This window comes from Poecilia reticulata, chromosome 2 (genome assembly GCF_904066995.2).
Source record: "Poecilia reticulata chromosome 2, P_reticulata-male-v2, whole genome shotgun sequence".
In the NCBI taxonomy this organism is placed as follows: Eukaryota; Metazoa; Chordata; class Actinopteri; order Cyprinodontiformes; family Poeciliidae; genus Poecilia; species Poecilia reticulata.
Genome location: NC_088831.1, coordinates 43777036 through 43802314, shown reverse-complemented (window position 1 = coordinate 43802314; position 25279 = coordinate 43777036). Strand labels below are relative to the sequence as shown.

Below are 25279 nucleotides of genomic sequence, written 5' to 3'. Positions count from 1 at the left end.
CAGCACAAGCTTCGCTGAAAATAGGTCACTTTGTCAAACCGAAGTCGTTAATTTATTCAAATAGCTGAAAAAAACTAAATGATGCTAATTTCAGTTGGTCATGTGACAGAAATCTGGAAAAGATGAACCAGACTTGTGCAAGTCAACAATTCTCTCATTTCTGTTTGGAGACCGGCATATTACCAAGCTAGCTGGCTAGCAAGCCAGCTGGTTAGCAAGCTAAACATTTAGCTTGCTAACCACATATTTAGCTTCATGCTAAAAGTGTAGCTTGCTTACTCAATATTTAGCTCCAAGCTAAATATAAACATTTTGTTTGAGGTAAAATATTTATCTTCATGCTAAATAATTAGCTCCAAGCCTAATATTTAGTGTGAGGCTAAACATTTAGCATCAGGCTAAATATTTAGTTTGAGGCTAAATGCTTAGCTTGCTAACTAAATATTTAGTTTGAAACTGTGATATTTTATTAATTATGAAAATAAAAAACAAAATACTTTTTTTTTTACCTTGTAGTATTACAAACGGGATGTTTTTAGTATTTGGTTATGTGAATCACTTCGTTTCAGTATATAGTTGGAATGTTCTACATTTTTATGACGTCTTTGCATTTCCTTCCCCACGAGAATCCAACTTCGACTTCAACTTTGCAAGGAGAATAAAACTACAACAGACAGCATGGAGGCTTAATTATTATTTCACGCGTTGGGACCGACTTTCCAGAGCAGCAGCAGAAGAAGAAGAAGACATTCACCTGGACCGGCGCTGCGGGCTTCAGCGCGGCGCTACCCGCTCTGCCCCCTTCACCTGCAGCAGTGACAGAACATCTCAGGAAACGTCCGCCTCCAGCCTGCACTCACTGCGCCGCCGCGCCAGCCGGCTGCACAGCCAGCCCCCCAACATGCCACTTCTAATCTCGCCCCCAGCCTGTTGGGCCGCTGCGCTCTGGAGTGGAGCCGCGGACAGCCGGGCGGCTGCCGGAGAGCGGCAGGATTTGGTCTCGGAGGCGGAGGAGGAAAGACTAATCTTGTGTGCACAAGACCACCGGGGAGGATTGGCCGGGGCTTAGGAGAGATACACAGGCAGAGGAGAATTTGGAAACCGAACCAGGTGAGCAGAAAACGCAGCCAGTGCTGTGGAGGGCAAATTTATGAAACCAGACAGAGCAGAGAGTCCATTCCTAAAGAAACGAGCCATGAACTGCACTGACCTGTTGGCAAGCCCTGATTTATTTATATGCACGGTTCACTCAGGTTAATATTCCTTTGGAGTGGCGTTTCAGTGCAGCTGTTTGTGGGGCTAAAAAATTCACGCTTCATTTAGCTCCTTAAAAAGGGGAAAAGCCCCACCTGAGAGCAGAGCGGCGCTGCCAGCTCACAGGCTGGCCGCCGTCCGACTCAGACGTTTTCCTCCGACATCAGCACACGCGGGTCGGATTGCACTGTTTGACGTCTTCTACTGGAGGAAAACATATCAGTATCTCCAGAAAAGCCAAACCGAATAGAGCGACGTTACAAGAGGACTGAGGTTTTATTTGTTAGACTAAAATCCTGTTAGCTAATTCAAACATGCACTGAGGTTTGGTGATTACATAACAGCTGGGCTGCAGACACATCAACGAAGAAGCTCAGGGGGGATGGACGGGTTAAACGACGACACATTTAAACATATTTTATGATCTGATTAAAGATTTACTGTGATTTAAATAACCAGTAGATGGATATGAAACAGAAATTTAAATCGGTGTTATGTACGGAATTTAAATATGGTAAAATTACCGTTTAAAATGGTAGTTTTAAATTTGATTGCATAACGAGGGAAAGAAAAGCTCCATAGACAGCATGCTAGCTGGAGTCATTGCTAATTCTATTAGCATTTCAGCTAATCTGAAGCTGTTAGCATAGGCTAGCTAAACAAATTTATTCAGCCAAGTGTTAAATTTGAATAAAACTTGTTTCACAAAAATAAAACTACCTGAAACAGAATTAACTTCACAACTTCTAATTGTTGCTGGGATGATTGTTGCTAATTAGCTTCAGGCCTATTAGCCTAGCCTTTTCAGGTTCAACATTTTGTCACATTTCTTACAGAAGGTTTTGATTTTGTGAGTTAATTTTTCATCATTATCAGTTATAGTCATATATATTGATTAAGTCAATAACCGTCCAGTTTAGATCAGCAAAGATCAGTTTTATTCCACAGACAAGCTAATGGCTAGTCTGACTATGGCATTAAAAAAAACAGATTTTATGTTCCAATTCTCAGCTTTAAACAGCTACAACTTCTCACTAATATTTAATAATAATTTTCTTATCTTTCTATTTAAAAAAAATGTGCCTAGGTAGTCTTAACGCCGCATTTTATTTTGAAAGATTTGTGTTTTTTTTTTTTTTAATAGATTTGTAAAGACGACACAATTCCTATTTAGGGTTAAAAGAAAGCAAACTCTGTTCTGAAGCTCAATTTATTCAAAATACCCGTTATTTAACCCCATATTAAAGAAGGACCGTTATTTAACCCCATATAAAAGAAGGACCGTTATTTAACCCCATATACAGGAAGGACCGTTACTTAACCCCATATAAAAGAAGGACCGTTATTTAACCCCATATAAAAGAAGGACCGTTATTTAACCCCATATAAAAGAAGGATTGTTATTTAACCCCATATAAAAGAAGGACCGTTATTTAACCCCATATAAAAGAAGGACCGTTATTTAACCCCATATAAAAGAAGGACCGTTATTTAACCCCATATAAAAGAAGGACCGTTATTTAACCCCATATAAAAGAAGGGCCGTTATTTAACCCCATATAAAAGAAGGACCGTTACTTAACCCCATATAAAAGAAGGACCGTTATTTAACCCCATATAAAAGAAGGACCGTTACTTAACCCCATATAAAAGAAGGACCGTTATTTAACCCCATATAAAAGAAGGACCGTTATTTAACCCCATATAAAAGAAGGACCGTTACTTAACCCCATATAAAAGAAGGACCGTTATTTAACCCCATATAAAAGAAGGACCGTTATTTAACCCCATATAAAAGAAGGACCGTTATTTAACCCCATATAAAAGAAGGACCGTTATTTAACCCCATATAAAAGAAGGACCGTTATTTAACCCCATATAAAAGAAGGACCGTTATTTAACCCCATATAAAAGAAGGACCGTTATTTAACCCCATATAAAAGAAGGACCGTTATTTAACCCCATATAAAAGAAGGACCGTTATTTAACCCCATATAAAAGAAGGACCGTTATTTAACCCCATATAAAAGAAGGACCGTTACTTAACCCCATATAAAAGAAGGACCGTTATTTAACCCCATATAAAAGAAGGACCGTTATTTAACCCCATATAAAAGAAGGACCGTTATTTAACCCCATATAAAAGAAGGACCGTTATTTAACCCCATATAAAAGAAGGACCGTTACTTAACCCCATATAAAAGAAGGACCGTTATTTAACCCCATATAAAAGAAGGACCGTTATTTAACCCCATATAAAAGAAGGACCGTTATTTAACCCCATATAAAAGAAGGACCGTTATTTAACCCCATATAAAAGAAGGAAACATCCATAAGCAGGAAAACTTTTAAATTCTCAGCTGAAGGTTTTGCAAATGATTCACTTTGTGGAAGGCAGTGCGGAGCGCAGCAGGGCCTTCGTGCAACATGAAGGGTTTTTGTGCTTCTGACCCACTGAGTCCGTCTTTATTGGGAGATAAAACCCAGAAGGGACAAAATGTACCTCATTGAAATGAACCAGTGAGGAGTCGGAGATCCCACAGTGGAGCGATTTGTGTCCATCGCTGCACAACGATAAGAGTCTGAAACATCGATGCAGTAAAAAGCGTTAATTATTTCAGTTTTTATAATCAACACCGCCTCATCGTTCTCCTGTTGGTCCTTTCTGGTAATTTGAGGAACTCAGCAGGGGCATGAAATGAGAAAAGGCGATTTTGACACGTACATTGTGATGCTTCAACTGCGAACCGTGCACTGCAAGATTGATTTTAGTTAAAAATATAAAAACACACCACAGCTGTCTCGTAAGATTAGAAAACCTCACAGTCGGAGGCTTGTTAATCAACCCGTCAGCTGTTAATTAACCTGCTCTGCTCAGCCGTCAGTCAAATCTAATAATCAGCACAGAAATTAAGAATGTTGCAGCCAAACTGCAGCATTGATTTATTGATTTGCTGTAAGTTTAGGAGCAATAAAAACGGAAATCATCTTTTTAGAGAGCGGTTTAGGTTTAGAAGAGACTCTCCTCCCAAGGCGTCTGGAAGAAAAGGAGCAAAACAAACAGGACAAAGTAATGTTTAGATGTTTTCTCTTTCATACGACTCAAAGCTCAAAGATCGGTGTGGGGTAGTTGATCCCCCGCCATGATTCGCTGTAATATTACGAGGCTTCCCTCCCGTCACTGCAAACGCAATTTCAGCGAGTAAATAAACAAGCGAACTGCCCCTCCGCCAATCTTCCATTACAAGCCGCAAAGTGATCCGCTCCTGTGATGTAAACAGACCGCCAGCCGCGCCGCGCTCTCCCAAAGCGAAGCGTCAAAGTTCTGCTCTCGCAGCACAAAGCGCTCGGCAGAGTCTTTAACGCCACGAGGGGATTCACCCGCTCCTCCTGAGACGGAGCACCGAAACCCGCAAGTAAACAGCCTTCAGACGTTTGCATACGGAGCACGCCGCCGCCGCCGAGGGCCTCCAGAGAGCGAGCGCTAAGCTCATTTACGGCGCCGATGCAAAGATTCAGAACGGGCTGAACGTGGCTGTGTGATGAGAGGAAAAGATTCTGGGCTGCACTGGAAATGTCAATATATTTAAGTTTAGATTTATACGGGAACAACACGGTTTGCGATCCTCGTACAAAAACAGAATCATAGAACTGTTGCTCCTGCTGCTAACATGCTCCTGTAAAGCTCCAATCCAGCATGAACAGCGCTGTCCTGACCCGTTTCCGTGGTTAAAACCTCCTGATCCAGCAGGACTCCAGCAGATCCACGGATTGGACAGATCAGACTGGAGTCTGGAGAACCTGGAGGCCTCAAGCCGCCACTGATTGCTGCTGTTATGAAGGAAGTCTGCAGTGGTGGGCACCGCTTGCTAAGAGGCTAGCTGCGCTAACCCTGAAGAACTACTCAAACATTAGCATTGGCTAATGCTAAAGTCCTAAACCAACAAAATGCCATACCCACATGCTATTTAGTGTAAACTATGCTGTCATGTTTAACTGCTTAAACGTAATAAAATTGAGTTTCAGCAGCAGATCTGAGACGAAAGCTGTAATTTCTTGATGGATTCATTTAGTCGAGTCTGTTTCATTCGCTGCATCATGAAAGGTTTTTTATTTCACACTGTAATAATGGCCACATTCTTTGGCTATTATTTAATTTCATGGGATTTCTCGCAATCAAAATAAAACAAATTGAAAAAAGAATGAAGGAGGAAAGAATCATCAACAAATTACTACATGTAATTTAATTCCTAATCTGAAAAATCTGGACTTTTAAAATGAAGGTCGATTTGAACATATCGCTAGCTACTGAAAAAAACCTCCTCAACAGTCGACTTTGACGATTTTCCCCAGGATCATGCACATAAGGTCAAAGGCCACCACACTGAGTGTCGGATTAGTTGCGTGAGAGCATGAATGGCTGTCTGCGTGGCGTTTAATCTGCCATAAGAGCTGGGATTAAATCCAGGTCCAGTTTGAAGCTTCTGGTTGTTTCTGCTTCATCATTGGAAAAAAAGTTGAAACATTTTGTCGTTTAGTGTGGGAAAAAAAAATACTCCACCATTTGATCAACGATCATATTTATTTATCTTTTTTTCTCGTGTGCTGTGGAAGTTAAAATCAGAGAAACTTCATCGATCCGTTCAGGTGAACAGCTGCAGATTATCCGCCTCACCGTCAACGCAGACTGAACGGACGGCCGCCGTACATCAGCCAGTGACAAACCAACAAACAGCTACAAGCTGTCCAGAGGATATTAAACCTGAGCTGTGAATATTGGATCCATATGAAGCTCAGCGGTCGGGTTTTACTGCCCTGCCGAGCATCAGCAGAATAATAACAACAACAACGGCTGCAATTATGGAGGAGATAATGAGAAAATGTTCTTCTGCAGCCGCCAAAAAGAAGGTACAGCTCTTATTCCTCTCTTCTTCTTCTCCTCTCCCTGCCTTCGTTATTTCTCCTCTTCTTTATTCTTCCCTCCTTTTTGTCCGTACAGCTGGAAACTGAAGCAGCAGCTAAACGAGGTCGGGTTTTTTCACATGGAAACTGATGAAACATTTGAAAACTTTTTCCATGTCTAACCAACATTGATTAAAAAAAAGGTTTAGAGGTGGGTTACATTGGTTTTCTTTTCATTTCAGCGTTCAGTTTGCTGTAGTTTATATTTAATGCCATTACAACGCTGTCAAAGATTATTTGGAGATGACTTTAAACCACGATTGGTTTTAAAAATCGATAATTGAGACACAGAGACAGAAGGAAAATCAACGTGGACACCATGACAGAGTCGCAGTAAAAACATCCAGGATGAACGGCAGGAACTGAAGACCAACACGTTGGAGAAGTGGAGAAGTAGAAATACTTTTTAGAATCAGAATAAACAAGCCTCCGGCCACCAGGTGGCGGCAGTGCTCCAACTCATCGACCCAGTAGAAGAAGAAGTAGCTGATGGAGGAGAGAGGTTTGTGGAGAGTAAGTGACGGCAGAAGTGATGCGAAGAAGAAAACTGCGCTCGGTGTCTTCAGAGGTTTCTGTGTCGTTTTCTTCAGCACTTCCTGGCGCAGCGCCCCCACAGGTGAGGAGGGGAACAGGTTTCTCAATTAGTTTAGGTAAGAGTAAGAAAATTACAGCAGCTGAAAACGTAAAAAATGTTGAGGTTTTGGTCCCAATCAGACCAAATCTACAGGACTATTGTTGTGGAAAACAGTATTTTCCCAAGCACTGTCAGGTGAAATCACTCAATCAGGTTTATTCCTATATTGTGCAGAGAGCTTGTAGGACAATCAATAATGAAGCAGGTCTGGGTGAAAAGCTCTGCCAGGCAGAGACAACACATGAGTTTTATATCAAAGATAAAGAATTGGAAACAAATAGGCGAGACAGTCTGGTTCTGATGCAGCTGCAGAAAACAACTCCCAGCCTTGTACATGTAACCCAAATTGTTCGTTTGGTGAGAAAAGCATTTCATACGACATGATCAGCGGATGTTAGCTTGTAGTTATTTTCCACCACAACTGGAAAACTCTCCAACAACTGGAAAACTCTCCAACAACTGGAAAACTCTCCAAAAGAAATAACCTTTAGAGAAGTTTAAACCTTAAAGGTAAAGGGATTGAAAATGCAAAAGCAGAGAGAAGAATTGTTTGTCTGTCATGGCGGATTAGAGGCATAATGATCCGGTTTGAAATGTTGATGTTTAACCTGGAAGCTCGGTGGCTGTTTTATTGTCTGGAGTGTTTTCTGTCAACATGAACCTGCTGCATATTCATGCTGAGTTGCTCTCTGACGCACACGAATCGTTGACATTCCCTCCTGAACTTCCCAGCAGACTCCTCTGTTCTCTCCTTTAATCCCAGCCAAATCCTGCTATTACACACAGAGTGTAATCCCAATCCTCCCATCTCTCCCAGCCCAATATCTGCCTCGATTCGCAGCGATTCTTCACCGCTCCCCTGACGGCTTTTCTCTCTCCGCCGCGCTTCCATTATTTTCAAGAAGTGAAAAAAAAAAAAAGACAATAAAATCCCCTGAAGCCGGCAGGAGCGAGGGCCGGACCGAAAGGTGACCCGGCGGCTCTCATCAGCGTCCGTCACACTTTTCAGACACCCGGCCTGAACCTCTCTCTAATTCATCTCACACACACACACACACACACACACACACACACACACACACACACACACACACACACACACACACACACACACACACACACACACACTGTGAGCGATAGAGGAAATCTCAGTAATAATTTCAGAGTGGCATGATTGGATACGTTCCCATGGAGAGATAAAGAAACAGCGAAGCGGGCGAGGTGAGAGATGGGAATGGAGGCGCAGAACCTGCGTGGATGAAGGGATCTAACGACTTTGCCTCCATCTCATTTGCAGATCCTCTCCCTCTCGGCCCAGATTACGCCGTTATCCCCCGTGCCAAAAGAAAGGCTTATCGGCCGAGCCGCTGCTCCCGCGCTCTGCTCTGTGTTTCAATAAAAAGGCCCGCTCTCCGATGCCGCGGCGAACTTGCAAGCCGCTTCGTTTTCCCCGTCAACAATCTTCATTTCAGCGCCATTAGCTCAAATCTGATGGAGTTAAAACGCAATCGCCTAAATGGGATCGACAAGCCTTTATGCTGCTTTTTAAAAAATTTTTAATGGCGTATTTAAGGATGAGCAGCTCATTAAAACACCTCCTCCATTCATTTTGCTGCTTGTTTCTATTAGCGCTTCTAGAAACCACAGTAAATGACGCGGTTATGCCTGAGCAGTCAGTATCCGACTGTCACCTCATCAGAAATCAAAAGACACTCAGAACAATCAGAAACTTTGCATCGCGCTGTAATTTCACTCCCGTTGGTGCTTTGGTGTTGAGTATTCTTCTTCTTTTTTAAGATGAGGGGTTGCCATGGCAACAGTGGGTCTGTGTTTTGGTTTATTATCGCACATCAGCAGGAAAGAGACTTTGGGAAATCCACATTTACATCCAAACACGTTGAAGGACGGAAGACGGGAACCAAAGGATGGAGAGCAGAACCATCCGGACCCACTGAGGACGGAGGCTGATCTGATCGATTAATCAGCTGATCTGATCGATTAATCAGCTGATCTGATCGATTAATCAAATGATCTGATCGATTAATCACTTCGTCTGATCGATTAATCACCTGATCTGATCGATTAATCACTTCGTCTGATCGATTAATTAGCTAATCTGATTGATTAATCACTTCATCTGATCGATTACTCACCTCATTTGATCGATTAATCAGTTGATCTGATCGATTAATCACTTCATCTGTTCGATTAATCACTTCATCTGATCGATTAATCGGCTGATCTGATCAGCCGATTAATCAGCTGATCAATCGATTAGATCAGCTGATTAATCGATCAGATCAGCCGATTATTCGATCAGATCGGCCGATTATTCGATCAGATCGGCCGATTATTCGATCAGATCAGCCGATTAATCGATCAGATCAGCCGATTATTCGATCAGATCAGCCGATTAATCGATCATATCAGCTGATTAATCGATCAGATCAGCTGATTAATTGATCAGATCAGCTTATTAATCGATCAGATCAGCTTATTAATCGATCAGATCAGCTTATTAATCGATCAGATCAGCTGATTATTCGATCAGATCAGCTGATTAATCGATCAGATCAGCTGATTAATCGATCAGATCAGCTGATTAATTGATCAGATCAGCCGATTAATCGATCAGATCAGCCGATTAATCGATCAGATCAGCCTACCTAGATAATGGCCTATCTATGTAAGGCCATTATTCGCCGCACTGAAGCTGATTGTTCTTAGACATCATTAACACATTTTCACAAACTGAAAGTTAAGAAGTTTTACTTTGGCTAAAGTTCCTCATGAATTTATGGACGGATAGACAGGAGGGCGGGAGGCATGGAGGGAGGAAAAGAGAGAGAGAGAGGGATGGAGGGATATTAACATTAGAGCAACAAAGCTGGAGTACAAACAGGATGTCTCACTTTGACATAAATTGAGTGTCTGTTTGTCTGCATTCCTGGTTGAAACTTGTTTGTTCTTGATTTAGTAAAGTAGATAGAAACTTTACTCAAGTAGGATTAGTTCATAATAATATTACTCTGATAAAAGATAAAAGTACTCTCTTCCAAAAAGTTACTCAAATAAATGTCTCGTACACCTCCAGTCATCTTTCTCATTCCTCTGCAGGCATCTCATCTTTTAAAAAACAAATGCAATCATATGACGGCCGGATACGAGTGCAGAGATGAGCAATCAGTCAACGAAAATGTTAAACTTATTTAAGGCTGAAGTTCTGCCGTGATGCTGAAGACGTCGGTGCCAAAATGTCACCTTCAGCATTACGGGCTCGGACTTTTCAACCGGAGTCTTCCTCTTATTAACGGGAACAAAGTGGCTCCGTAGGCTTTCAGTGTGAGGGAGATCTGCAGCGTAGAATAACCGAATACGACACACACACACACACACACGCACACACACACACACACACACACACACACACACACACACACACACACACACACACACACACACACACACACACACACACACACACAGAGATATGGGTTTGCTTGGTGAGCCTTATCGCTGTGCCACAAAGTGGGAAGATTAGATTACTCACTTCCCTAAACCTCTAACGTGGTTACCATAGCGATAGCCGTGTGACTGGGGCAGCAGCTCGCCACTTTGGAGGCTGTTAGATGGAGCGATCACCGGGGCAACCAAAGGTCAGGCTGCTACCTTAACGTTCGCTTTCTATTTTATTTCATTCTACTGCTTAGATTGAAACGATCAGCTCCTACGATGTGCAACGCAGGAAGCACTAAGCAGCGGACAGAAGTTCGCAGAGTCGTTGACATATAGCTCATGCTAAAGGCTGTAGCTCCTTGGCTAACACCTTGACACCCCTTAGTTAGCTAGCTCTAATTAAGGAGCGCCAACTTAATTCTCACTTTGAGCCACAAAAATGAAGATGAATGTTGTTAAAGGGCCGGTTGTGGCAGGATGCACTGATGAAACCAATGAAGAAACTGCTGAAATATCGACGTCTTTTCACCCTGATTTGTCCGTCCAGCATTTTGCGATTGTTTTGTGATTTTGTGGTGCCAATTTAAAAATATTTGAAAGGAATTTTGCGACAGTTAAGCTAACGTGTGACTTTTTGCCACTTTTCACGGCGATCCGAGACTACGACCTGACATCAAGCATGTCTGAGGCAGCAGTGGAAGTAAGAAACACTGCCACCTGCAGGTGGGAGTTAGCATCGCTTAAATATGATGTCTGAACATTTTTGCAGAAAGTTTGCAATAAACTCATAATTATGAATAAAACATGCTTGGAATCTGTTGATTTTGCATGAAATTGAGAAAAACTGCTTTGATTTGATTGATAAAATAATTTCTATCTATCCTCTGGAGTTTATAGGGCCACATGTAAAGCTGTGGCGGGCCGCTTTAACTTAAGCAATGCAGAAATGACGAGGAAGAGAGTTGGGGGAAAAAAAGCCGGTGTTTGTGCTGCAGCAGCTTTATGAAAATGCTAACCCAGAAGGAGAAGGTATGCTACAAAGAGCTCCAGTTGCTAACAAGCTGTTTACATCAGGATCAAAACAGTTTCTCAAATAGGTTAAAATAGTTTGTTACGAAAACTTTTGACTTTAAACATCCATTCATTATCTACCAGTTTGATTTGACTTTATGTCAGCTCTGCTAAAACTGTTAGTTCCAGGTAATGATGTTAGCTGTAGCTAATGCTGTTAGCTCCTTCCAATGGTGTCCAGCCCACTATAATCAACCCGCGTCATTAGCCTAGCATGTGTTGCGCAGGTGAAAAATATAATAAAGATATGTGATTTTTGGAGTTATTGCGAGTTTTCACAAACAAACAACAACTTTTAGGTTAATAGAAAAATTACAGCGCATGTTTAGCTAACCATGGATCCGTCTATATTAACCTGAATGCTTGAAATCCACTGGAGACGCAGAAATTAGCCATTCTTCCATTTCTTCTTAATGTAGGGGCTGTGGGCACCTTAAGATTCATCGGCCATATTTGAAAAGCCAATAAAACAATAAAGTGTTATTTTTTGCTTCCTCATAAGGTTATTTCTGTGGGCTGCTTCCAACGGAGGAAGATCAATTGATATTGAATTCATAATCGCACCACAGCGGAGCCTCGCTCCTTAATTCAAACTAATGAAGTGCTGGCAAATCCATAGCGTTGTGGGTCTGATCATTGGATTAATTACCCCAGTCAGGCTATTGTATTTCAATTAGGCCCCAATACGCTGCTCATCTTTTCATTAGTCAACAGGCACCAAAAATTAATATTACACAAACAGTGGAGACAGAGAAAAAGATCTTCACGTTACATTTAAAAGTTATTTTTCCACAGGAAATGCAGTGAGAGGTTAGAGCTGCATGTAAACACTGGTAATTAGACTCCACTGAGGAGACGTTTTTTACCATTTACTGGAGAAATGGCGGCTCTGACCTTGACAGAGCGACTGGTTTGGATGAGCGTCGGGATCGGACCTGAAGTCAGGTCAGGTCAGGTCAGGTCGCCGGCGTCCTGCTGACTCACAACCAGAGCCTCGGATCAAATGATGTTTATAAACCATTAAAAAACCAAGAAAAACTCAGGCTGGACGCACATCTGGGGGCTTTAAAGCTGCATAATTAACAGAGGTCCTACAGGGCGAGTTCTTCCTAAACGGGTCGTGATTAATTTGGTCTGAATGGGCTGTTTGTACAGGAAGGATGGATAAGGTCCAAATTTATTCCTCTACAGGTTTTAATGACATTACTAGGCTGTTTTTGAATATCCTGCTGTTTCAAAGGCATTTAAATGTTATTATTAACGGCAGCATATTTATTCAGACATCTAAGTGGGAATAACAAACTTTGCTTCTCTAACAAAAACTAATCTGGTAGCTTTTGTTGATTTTCCAACAAATATTCCTCTTTTCCAAATGGAATCAACAGAAGAAATAAATAAAAATTCATGCATTATTGACCATAACTATGAAAAAACGTATTAATATTTTTTTTATCAACTAATAAAAACGAGATCCAAACATTGGAGGGAGATGAAATCTAATCACTTCTGGTTCTAGTTCTGTGGAAAGGAGATGGAAGTGGGAAAAGTCGATGAGACTTAATATTCCTCTGCAGTAGGAAATGAATAAAAACAAGATGGAGGTCCTCTGATGGACGGCAGCTTCACGCCGTTGGACCAGTCCAATAAAACAAGGCGAAGGTCCAGATGCAGCTAAATTTATTCCTCTGTGATTTTATACTTCAGCCGGAATCCCACCGTGTTTATGATCCGATCTGCCTGGTCACCGATGGCGACATTTTTTAAAAAAAGAAAATTTTTTGGGGTCTGAAAAGTTGCCGTAAAGTTGGCAACATCAACTGCGTTTCTGTTAACTGGAATTACAAAAATTAATTCACCTTTTTCAATTTAAAATAAACATTTTCTTGATGAGAAGCTTTTGCGCTGAATGAGACGTTTTTTCAGCCATTTTGCAAAAACTGCAATGGAAACAGATTTGAATGGCTGATAAAAATAACATCTTATTTAACTGTTACATCCGTCGCTGCCATGTTCTTTAATGGTTTACTGAGTGAAAAAACTTATTCACGTGATTTTAACGGCACTTCTTATTGAATGGGAACAACGCAAGTGTAAAAAATATTTTCTAAAAATATTTTTATTTTTAGAAAATAAAAATATTTTTTTATTTTCTAAAAATAAAAAAAATATTTTTTATTTTTTAAAAATATATATTTTAAAAATATTAAAAAAAATTTTTTTTTTTTAAATATCAATCATTTAATCAATATTAAATGATTGATAACGATCAAATTATCAATCATTTAATATTTTTAAAATTGTATAAAATGGAGCAAAAATATAAAGTTAAGTGGAAATTTGGTGTTTGAAAGATCAAAATGATAATAATTTAAATGACATGATTACAAAATAACAGTTTTTGATCAAAATCAGTTTCTTTCAATATAAAACTGATGAAACTTAAACTGCAGGCGCGTGTCTGAGTCTGGTGGAGTTTTGGTTTAAATATGTCTGTTTTTCACTCACTGGATAGAAAATATAGAAATGTTACTCAAGAAAGAGTAAAAATACTTCATAATAAAATTACTCAAAGTACAGCATAGTAAAAATACTCCTAAAATTACACCTTTTCCAAAAATCAAGTCAGTGTAATTAGTTACTACATGACTGAGGACATCCTTCTTGCCGCACAAATTCACTCGAAGGGCCACGAATGGCCCCCGGGCCACAGTTTGGACACCCATAGGACAGATAATAAACACACTCGTCTTCCGTAATAATGTCTTTATGTGCCGTGCGTCTTTTTTTAGCCTCTGAGAGAATCAGTCTCGACTTAACGTTGTTTTCTTTTAATCTGTGAATTTTCAGAAACCCTCTTCCGTGTGAAGCTCTTGTCGTTTTTTCTCCCAGCAGAGATCATGTGAGCGAAACTCAATTTCCCCTCCACTGTACAATTTGATTTGCACAAGCGTCTGACGCGGACCATGTGACCGCTCTCATGACCGCCGGCTCTCCGCTCTGCACAGCTGACTCCTGTTCTCACTTATCTGATGTAGAAAAAAAAATAAGAGAACACACACTCTGAAGCACGAATGCAGCCATGCATGCTCTGCAGCTTCACTCCACACACACACACACACACACACACACACACACACACACACACACACACACACACACACACACACACACACACACACACACACACACACACACACAGAGTTCACACAAACTGCCTGCAGCCAACGAAACTGGCAACTTCCTGGCTTATCCCGGTTTATGTGTGTGGATTTATGGCGTGCCGTTAAAATATATTTGATTTTCAGCAGGGTGGGTCTCCACTGCTGCTTCCCTCAAAGCCATCTTTTACGGCCTCTTGCTTTAACCTTCTCCCCCGGCTCGTAAAGCACCAGCAGGCTTCCTCCGCCCGCGCTGACCTCTCCTGCCGCTCTGTGCGGACCGAGGCTGTTTGTTTCCTCCTCTGGAGCAGAAACACACTGTCTGCCCCTCAGCTGTTGTTTCCTAATTGTCTGTTTCCCTCCTGAATGGTCGATTCGCTGTTTAGGAGTGTTTTTACTGGAGTAATTTTATCAAGAAGTATCTCTGCTTTTACTTGAGTAGAAGAAAAACAAACATGTTTTAACCAAAATTCACCAGACACAGACACACACCTGCTGGTTTTGTTAAAGTTTCATACGTTTTTTATTGATAGAAACTGATCTGGAAACATTTTTTTCCTTTTGGCTGATTTTGCTACTTGTATTAATTACTGTTGTTTTGGTCCTTAAAATACCAACATTTACATTTATGATCAGTCTGACGATGTAATTAAATGTTTTTTTTTTTTATTTATTTAGATTTCTTTTGGCTCTACTGGCCTTTATTTGATAGTTAATTGACAGGAAAGTGGATAATGAGAGAGGGGGAAGACATGCGGCAAAGGTCGCCAGGCTGGGAATCGAACCTGCGACAGCTGCGTCGAGGACTAAGGCCTCCATATGTGTGTTGTGCTTAACCCCTGCACCACCACAGCACAACCGTTTTTAATCAAATGTTGGTGTAACTCATTAATTCAGATTCTTCTGAGTTCTTGTAGACAGTGATGGCTGTTGGGAGGAAAGAGCTCCAGTAGCAGTCTGTGTTACAGCGACTCTGAAGAAGCCTCTGACTGAAGACAGTCACATGAAGAGGATGGTCAGGGTTGTTGGCCGTTTTCCTGGTTTTATAAAGAATCCTTCAAGGTAAAAAATGTTTTAAAACTTTAGACGGCAACTAATTAAAATCTGCAGAGTGAAATCCTGAGATGCTGTAAAACTGTAACGTTTTATAGAATAAACATTGCTCTACAACGTCACCGCATTGTTAGCTGAAAACAACGTCCAAGCAGAGAATAACTGATTTTTAACTTTGCTGCTGAGTATCGTCAGCCTGCACGCTCCGTTTCCCCTCAGCTTTTAGGTTTCATTAAGACGGGAACCTCAGAGTGACGCAGCAGCACAAGCAAAGCATGATGGGAACGCTGGCGTCACGATGAGTGGGCTCGTCCTGCTCCTGCCTGTCCAGCTCACATACGTGGAGGACGTGTTTTAATCTCAGCCTTACATTTCCTCTCCTCTGTTATCAGCTTTGCAGCGTTTTTATATCAGCAGGCCCTCGGCCTCAGACCATGTTTTTGTTTCTCTATCTCTCCGTTCCATTTCTATCTCTTCTTTCAATCTCCCTCTTTCTCGTGTTCAAGTCTGATGAAGCTCAAACGCACCACAGCTAACGCAGGAGCTGCATATGCAAATAAACTGCGGCATCTCAGCCTGTGTGCTGATTTTAGCCGTCTGCTTTTCTGACATATTGACACATTTTGAAGCATCACAGAAAAGGTTGATAGAAACAGAAAAATTTGAAACAACTTCCTCAATTTTGCAAAAAAAAAAAAAAAAAAAAAAAAAGGTAAATATTTATTATATAAGTATTTAATGTAGCAAAATTCTGTGCCTTACCAGAGGCACAAACCTCCAAATCGGAGGGCGGGACTCTTCATTTTCTTAAGATGCTTTTTTGTTGCTAGTTTGCAACCTCTCCTTCCTGTTTCTTACAGCCATGCGTAGCGTCAACATCTGATTGGATTACGCTCATTACACAACAAATTTACATTTTATGTTTTTGCAACAACTTAAAAGTTCATTCAGAATTTGCATGACAAATTGGATGGAAACATAGCCAGCGTCTCACTTCCTGTCTCATTCTCAACATCCCCTTGCTCTGAACTAAACACACGCCTGGTTTATCTCGGTCGGACAGTTGGAGTCGCTAACGGTCTATGAGGAACCGTTAACTTTAACATGTTTAATTTCTATGTAGACCATTTGATTCACCAAAACAGTGGCCTTTAGCCGACCGCATCAAGTTTCAGAAACTGAAGTCCTCTCACAAAGCTCTTTGTGGAGGAGCTTTTACCCAGTTGAATGCTCTAGTAAACAGTTAAGTTATAACTCGGGGTTAGGACCGGGGTCACTCTGATCACCAGGGATTCTATGTAGCTGCTAAGGCCGTTTTCACACTTGATAGTGCGGTAGATTTGGTTCAGTTGGGGGAAAAGTTGCAACATTTGTTACATTTCCAGCTGCTGTGGTTCTTTCTCTCTGCTCTGAGTCAAACCAAGCTGTTCCCCTCCTCGCCTGTGGGGGCGCTGCACCAAGAACCACTGGAGGAAACGACACTAAAACCTCTGTAGACACCGAGAGCAACTTCCTTCTCCTCAAAATGTAAAGCGTCGTCGGATTTCAGCGATTGTAGGATTTCTCTTTTGTTTTTAGTAAAAGACCACGAGTCATTTCTCCTGTTAGCGCTATGCTAGCACGTTTGTTTTGGCTGTATTTACCCAGAATGCCCTGCGCTGTAGTCCTCTTCCTGCTTTTGGAGCAGTATCTGGTCCACTTGGCATTCGCATATACATTCAAATCGAACCAGAGTTCATGTCAACCGAACTGAGACCGAGGTTTGTAGATGAACCAGAGTTCAGCTTTTGGTCGATTAGCAATCAAATGAACCGGACTTTCTACACAAGCGGACTGGAGTTGGATTAAAGTGGACTAAACAGGAATTATTGCTTCATGGTGGAATGACACAAAAAGAGTCTTTTTACTCTATATAGTAAAACCAAAGCCACATAAGTCTACTACAAAGATGGATTCAATTTAAACTGTTTACCTCTGAAACCTCCAGAGTTTCTCTCTCTAGCTCCTTAAGAAAGAACCTAAATGATGACCAAGAGATGGAGAAATTATCCATCGAGTTCTCCAAGGAAACTCGTTTTATCTTTTTAGAATCAAGATCTTGAACCTTTAGTTGTGATCCACATGCGAGGGTTGAATTCTTGAACTTAGAGGTTTAAACATTTGATTCTCCATGAAGCAAAACTCGCTCCCTGACCCAGAGGGAATATTTCACCTTTTTCCACCTGAGAACCATTCTGTCCAGTTCACTCACATTCATTTCATTACCGTTAAATCTAATTCGACCACAAAACAATCCAATATATCGTCCTGCCTTATGCTCCTCATCTTTCATCCGGTGCCTCCTCCCGCCAATGTTCTGATTCCTCTTCACATCCATTCATCATTCCTTTCCTTTACGAAGATTTACCGACCAGAAGCTTTCCTGAGACTGAAAACTCACACATCCCGTCTTAAATCGCTCCATACCTTCATCAGATCCAGATCTTAAGATAATAGTTTCTTTGTGAGAACAGTTTAACGACAGCCGGGATCTAAAACAAAACCATTACCTTGTAGAGACTTCAGAATTTAAACGTTTCAACAACCTTTTTTTTCCCCCCCTGCTTCCTTCTGCGTTACGGTGCGAAATGAAGCCAAGTGATGAGACAATAATCGAGGTCATGAAATAAACCTGTGAGCAGTGTCATGTCCTCCCTCTGTGTGAACCGTCTGCAGCAGAAACAAGAAGCACCTTCACTGTTTGACAACTGCAACAAGGCCGAGCAAATGAGAAGCTGCTTCATCCGAGCAAACGCAGCGTAATCAGCCGGTCGACTGACACCGGCTGCATCAGGAGCCAGACGCGTCGGCTAACACATCCGTCGCACACTAGCATTCGCCTGCAGCCGTAACACATCTGTACAGAAAACCTGAATATTTGTCCTTTAGATGCTCGACCAGGTTTAAAAAGAACTTGTTTGGTTTATGTGAAAGCCTTAGAAATACATACAAAACTCATCACAATGTGACGACTGTGGATCAGCTCCAGTTCATTTTTAACTTTTGCTAACTTTGAAGACGTTTAGTGAACCTCGCTTCTCCTAAATTAATTTTTACTAATAAATTGTAAAGCATTAATTTACTCAAAAGCTTCATTTCATCTGGTGAACCTCTCACTCTGAGTCTCGGAAACATCCAGGGTCGTTTTAATGCAAAGCTACTCCGGCTGCAGCTTTTCTTTGGAGGAAACCGTCGCTAACTCAGAAAGCTAATGAGAAAAACATCAGCCCTGATTTCAGAGCAATCAGTCAGGGATTACAGCCGGACTCCATCTTTACGCGCTCCGGTCATATGACTAAAACAGAGGGTATACTTCTGTTAGCATGCTAACACCAGAACTCATTTTTAGCTTAGCAGTTTAGCACATCTGATAATTTTCATAATGTTAAGCGCACTTAGTTTCCCCTAAATTTATTTTGTTGTTTTATAAACTTTCAGTTGAATAAAGTTTGAAATCGATGTTAAAGTTTTGGTTATTAAATTCTTCAAGTAGTTAGCCTTTTACAGTCATGCTTTTATTTTGAAGTGGGCAAAAACAGTTAACATGCTAACATGCTAACTTAGCATCTGACGTGGCGCTCTTGAATTTTTTTCTAATCTCTCTGACCTCCAGGTCTTAATGGACTTCAGATATCATATTTTCCAGGCTGCAGGTGCGACTTATATATGTTTTCATATGAATACTGACTTAAATAAACCGAGGAGAATAAAACCAATCGTGGACCGGTATGTCCTGGTAGTTGCCATGGAGATGAATATAAATGGCTTTGCGTGTGGGCCGTCTTGGTGTTGCTGTTTTATGAAACGCGGATTCGTCTCATCAGAGTTTGGGCGAAAATCTGAGCGTCAGAAACTGTCATCAGATTTCGAAGCCAAGGTCGACAGCTCCCAGGAGTTTGTTGAAAAGCAGGTAACCGAACCTTTGCAGCAAATGAAACTATGAATGCAAGTCTCAAGAGCTTTAATGACTTCAACCACGCAGATTAAACTTATCGTAAAGTTGTGTTCAACGTGAGGAAAATAAAACTTTGCGTGTCACAGAGGAGAACATAAAGAGAAGCATGAAAAGCTGCTGCAGCAGCAGCAGCAGCGTATGCAGAGCTGGAGCAGAGGAGGTGTAGGAGGACGGATGAGGTGAGTAATCTTACCATCGTCTCCCGATCCCGACCCGGCATCTGCAGAGAGAACAAACACAGTTATTAACCACGGGCTGCTGCAGACGCACATTAGCTGAATGAGCCTGGGTCAGCATGTGGAAGTGTTCGCCTGTTTGACTATCGGCTTGTGGTCGTGTTGGGAGGATGCTTTCTGTTGCGGGGAGATGAGATTTCTCCAACGGTGGAAAGCAATACCGCGCCTCAGATTTAAAAGAGAAAGGCTGGAATAAATAGTAAGCAGAGGACGAGGCTTTGCGCGCGCTCTGCTTCCAGCTGTTCGCGTGTCAGCGGATCCTTTTCCCTCTGAATCTACGTAACGTTGGGGAAACAGCAGCAGCCGCTCACCCAACCGATCAACGACACCGCTGTAAACGGATCCTCAGGAGCGCAGTGGCGCGATCAGCCTCATAGAACAGAACTATGTTTGGACCTGGAGAAAAACGATCTGGAGCTTCAGCTACTACAGCTGGAAACTAAAAATCAGGACAAACTCTGACCTGAACCCTCAGAGCCACATAAAGACGGTTACAAAGTCGGCCTTCTGTCACCTGAAGAACATTTCCCAGACCAGAGGTCTAATGTCTCAGTGAGATCCAGATCATTACTTACTGCAACAGTGTCTTCATAGATCAGAGAACAGACTTTAAAATCCTGCTGGTAGTTCTGAACGGCTTAAAGATCTGCTGCTGTTGGATCAACCTTCTGGTTCTGCTCTGCATCTCCAGAACCAAACGTGGAGAAGCAGCATTCAGCTTCTATGCACCACAAATCTACAAGAAAAACTGCAAAACAGCTGAAACACTGATTAAAACGGACCTGGTTAGAGCTGCTTTTAAAACGATGGTAAAAATGTCATTCTTTTTGTGTTTTTATGATGTAAAGCTCTTAGAACGGCCTTGTTGCTGAAATGTGCTGTACTAATAAACTTGATTGATTGATTTATTGATCGATCTGCTGAAACACACGAGGCCAGACGCAGGCGGGTGTTTCTGGCTCTGCTTGCTGTTTGGACCCATGTGAGATGGTTTATATAGTCCTGATGGAACCTGATCGGATCTCCGTCACTGAGAGCGGCGCGGCGTAAGGCTCGGATCGATCCGATCCGATCCGATCCAGGTCCAACAGAAACACGTTTGGGTCGTGGTGACTCTCTCCATCAGCATCTCCATCTGCTGTCGGGAATCAAACGGATCACAGTTCAGAGGTTTTATGAGTAATTCTGTGCCGGTGGCAGAGTTTGGAAATAACATTTTTGGCATTGAGAAACTTTTTTGAAAAATGTCCTTTTAGTGGTTTAGTATTTCTACTAATCTGAGTAAAATTTCCAAATTTTCTACCCACTGAATGAAAAACAAGCATGTTTTATCCAAAAATTCACCAAACACAGACCTGCAGTTTTGCTAAAGATTCATAAGCTTTTTATTTAAAAAACTTATTTCGGAACGGCTTTTCTTTTGCCTGATTTTGTTATTTTTAAGTTACTCAGATAAGTTATTGTCATTTTCGTACTTAAAATATAAAAAATTCAATTTAACCTTATATTTTGGTCTGTCTGATGATGTAATTTTGAAATATTAAATGATTGATAATTGGATCAGTCACTTGAGTATGACAACGACAGCCGGGAAATGTAAACAGTAGGGCTGAAACGATTCCTCGAGTGATTCGAGTACTTCAATTATTAAAATTCCTCGAGGAAAATTGACCTGCCTCGAAGCTTCGTTAATTTATGTTTTATCATTTAGCGCACCGTGTTTCAGCCGGAACATTATTTGCGTTGCGCGGAGCTCTGACTTCCGCCTCTGAGTTGTTGACGGAAGCTACGTGTTAGCGGCATAACGTCCAATCTTCAAGTTCGGCCCGCGGGGATTTTACTGATTGGTGATAATTCCGGGTTTTCATCATTTTTGTGGGACCAATAAACATCCTTAAAATGACCGGCGCGATGCCGGGAGTTCGGCAGCCTTTCTGCTCCGGAGCTGCTGGTTGAACGGCGGGAAGAGGATTTATACAGGTGAGCGGAGAGACTGAACACGGCGGGCGGCTGAGGGTTGATGCTTACAGGGTAAGAGCAGCTTTACGGACGAACCGCACAATAAACTTATATCATCCCGGTCTGAACAAACGGGAGGCGGAACATGGCGGGTAGATGAGTTTTTGAACGGAGGAGCCGTAAATATCCCGTATTGCTCCCCCGGTCTACAAAAAATAACTGGTAGGGAAGCTCAAAGGTGGAAAAAATAGACTGATGTTGATATCCGATAGTAACACTGGTGTTATGGAAGATTTACCAATATTTTATTTCATAATTGTTTTTATCCGATTACTCGATTAATCGTAAGAAAAATCTATAGATTACTCGTTTACTAAAATAATCGTTTACAACAGCCCTAGTAAACAGATAAAGTTCTTAAAAGTTTGGTAGTTGATACATGTTATTACATATTTATGACGGATTATGATTTCTTGCTTCATGTCAATACGTCATAAAAAAGACATTTTAAACAATGTCAATTTAAAAGTGTAATTATTTACCAAATTACAATTTGATAACATTCACAAAGAGTCCTTCATGAGGCTTTACCCAAACATTACAGGATTAAATTACTGATTTATAATTTGAAAAGAAAACCAATGAACCAGCAAAGCAATTAAATTCAGAAATGTTTAAGTTCCTTTTAATAAAAGACATGAAAACAAAAGTTTTTCTTGCAGAACTGGACAATATTTCTACAGTAAAGTTTATTTTCTAGAGAAACTAATCCCAAAATTAACTTTCGTTTGCAGATTAACTTTATGGCTTTATGTTTTTGTGCAAATTTCAATGTTTTACAGTAAATTTATTCGTTAAAAAGCAGAAAGTTTACAACAAAACGAGATCAAACAGAGCTTAGTGCAACAACTAGACACATTTTTGGTTTTCAATAGTGTAAAATACTTTTTCTTTTCCAGACTAAAAAGCAGAAAAGAGGAAAAATGAGCAGAAGAAAATTAGCTTTAGGTTTTCATTTAAAGATAAAATCTTTTTCACAAGGATGAGTTTGTGTTCTTTCATCTCACTCCGTTTTCTGATAGAAACTAAAGTAAGAGAAGAAAGCGGTTGCTGTGAATATAAAATAAACTCTGAACTAAAACAGAGTAGCTGCCTCTGCAGAAGTCAACCTTTTCCCTCCAACACCAAATATTAGCCAAGGTTTTATTTTCCTTTCAAACTGAACTCCGACGCACATCTTTAATCACAGAAAGAGAAAAAGAAAATCCTTCTTTGAACTTTGTCTGCAGAGCGCTGCCTCCTCCATCGCCTTTCAGTCTGCGGGCTTTTATTGACCTTGGAGCGCGCGGGACACTAAGTGTGCAGTGTTTCGTGAAAAGGCTTAGCTTGGAGGATCAGGCTGCAGTCAGAAGGGGCTCGTGTTAAATCGATAAAAACCTTTAGCTTCGGAACAATACCAGCGGAGGCGCTCAGATGAATAACAAATCGCAGTTTCAACCGTCAGAGATGGAGAAGAAAACCAGTGACGTCTCTGGGTACAGCAGGGGGGGTCCAAAGTGAGGCCCGGGGGCCGTTTGTGGCCCCTGGATTAGTTATGTGTGGCCCATAACCGCAATCCAAGAATGGTACAAATTTGCTCTCCCACACTTTTTATTCTTTAAGGATGAGATTTTCCAAGGCAAGTTTACATCTTCTTAAAGATATGTTTAGTTTCTTTTAATCTAGCAAGTTTTCACTCACATCCATCCATTATCTTTGGCTAAATATGGCAAAGTTTGTAGGAGAAAATTCTTATTTTTGTTCCTGAGAATAAAACAAAACGCAAAATAACTAAAAAAAATTAAGTCAAACGTAAAACATTAACTTTTATTTATTGTTGTGCAGGTAAAAAAGTGAATATTATTTTTTTAATATATTTTTTAAATGGTGAAAAGAATTAAAATGTGGGCCCTGAACAGTTGAAGCTTGGGGGTTTTGGCTCTGGGTGCCCACAGTTTGGACAGCGCTGGTCGTAATGATTGGATCCGTCTGGACGGAGACGTTTTTGTTCTGGACGTTCAGGAGCTGCTGCTGCTGCTTCGCTCCCGGTTGGGGAGGAAGCAGGGAGACGTTGAGGTTTTGCTTCGCTTGGCTAAGCTAAAGCTTAACTTTCCTCCTGGTGTGTTCAGGAAGAGCTGCCATCCTGGGCTAATCAGCTTCCTCTGGAGCTTTCCCGTCCGCTGACTTTAAATCACAACTTTATTCTCCTCGGCTGAAGGTAACCAGAACAGAAAAATAACTTTTTTATTTTTCCTTCTAATTCCGGTTTTCAGTAAATGTCACAATCTGATATTTTCGGCTCCCTGCAGCAGCTGCTGTTGAGAACATGAAAGGCGGCCATGTTTGCATGCTTAGCATGAAGGTTTCTCCCAGCAGGCCGTCTGTTTGTTTGCTGTTTGGACCGGACCGTCTGGGAGCCGGTCGGGTTCTGCAAACACCTGCTGCTCCCTCCGGATACGGCAGGTCAGGATGTCCATCAGGAGGGAAACGGGATTCGCACAAAGGAAGATTAAAGTTCGCAGGAATTTCTTTTATGTCATGCAGAGGTTTAAAGGACAGCGGCAAAAGCAAAGGAGGTGGATTAGCGGTGGTGGTGTCGTTCAGGACAAATCGCTGTGAAATAACCAAAACTGCCAAAACCAAGACAAAAATGTAATATATATATTTTTTAGATTAAACATACATTTAGCCGACAAAATATTTGTCTTATTTAAAAAAGTAATTAAATTATTTGTTTATTTGCATCTTTTAATGCATTTCTAATATTGTCAAAAAAAAGTTTAAGTATTTAAACCAAAAGTCGTTTTCAGTGTTAGATATGACTAACTGAGTAACCGTCAGGATCATTTTTATTTGGACCCCTATTTCTAATTTTGTATAATATAAAGTTGAGTGGTAAAATGAAAAATCTGCAGAATTTTCCATTTTCATTTGTCTGATTATTTTATTAATTGTCAGAATATTCATTATTATGCCCAGAAATACGCATTACTAATGCACAGTAATGCATGTTAAGGTATATTTGGTGTTTTAATGACTAAAATTATACTTTTTTTAAAGCCTCCCAGCCTTTTTAGCCCAGTCATTGCTGGGTTCACTCCCATTCCAGTCACTGGTTTCCAGTCTTACTGCAGAGCCGTCCAGTAGAGCAGCGTCACTTTCAGCTTGTTGGACCGACAGACTGACTTGACTCGTCTGAGCGGCCCGGTCGCTGCCGGGTCGCGGCCCGGTCGCTGCCGTCTCCAGCAGCAGCAGACGGCTCTTCCCAGCCATAAAGACTCCCACGAAGCCACGGCAGAGACGGCACAGAGCGGCGAACGTGTTTAAAACTGGGTTCTGTGTTTTCATGACGTGAAGCACTTTGAACTGCCTTGTTGCTGAAATGTTGTATAAAATAAACTTGCCTGATTTGTTTAATGATGATCTGCTGAACGTTTCGTGCAGATTTAAAGGTAGGCCCATG

General features: G+C 41.2%; 1 protein-coding gene and 1 long non-coding RNA gene across 4 annotated transcripts in view; one reads left to right on the top strand and one right to left on the bottom strand.

The window, feature by feature from the left end:
• tmeff2a (transmembrane protein with EGF-like and two follistatin-like domains 2a) overlaps positions 1 to 25279 on the bottom strand; it is a 126007-nt gene that overhangs the window by 41741 nt on the left and 58987 nt on the right. For 2 of the 3 annotated variants that reach the window (XM_081604700.1, XM_081604702.1), the window contains exon 4: positions 19776 to 19802. The exons of the other annotated variant lie outside the window; for it this stretch is intronic. In XM_081604700.1, coding sequence (XP_081460826.1) covers positions 19776 to 19802 — 27 coding nt within the window. The remainder of the gene's footprint in view (positions 1 to 19775; positions 19803 to 25279) is intronic. 3 annotated transcript variants of the gene reach the window in all.
• On the top strand, positions 610 to 6375 carry LOC145550889 (uncharacterized). The gene is made up of 3 exons (XR_014086701.1): positions 610 to 1110; positions 5869 to 6162; positions 6254 to 6375. It is a non-coding gene; the product is annotated as an uncharacterized LOC145550889 (long non-coding RNA).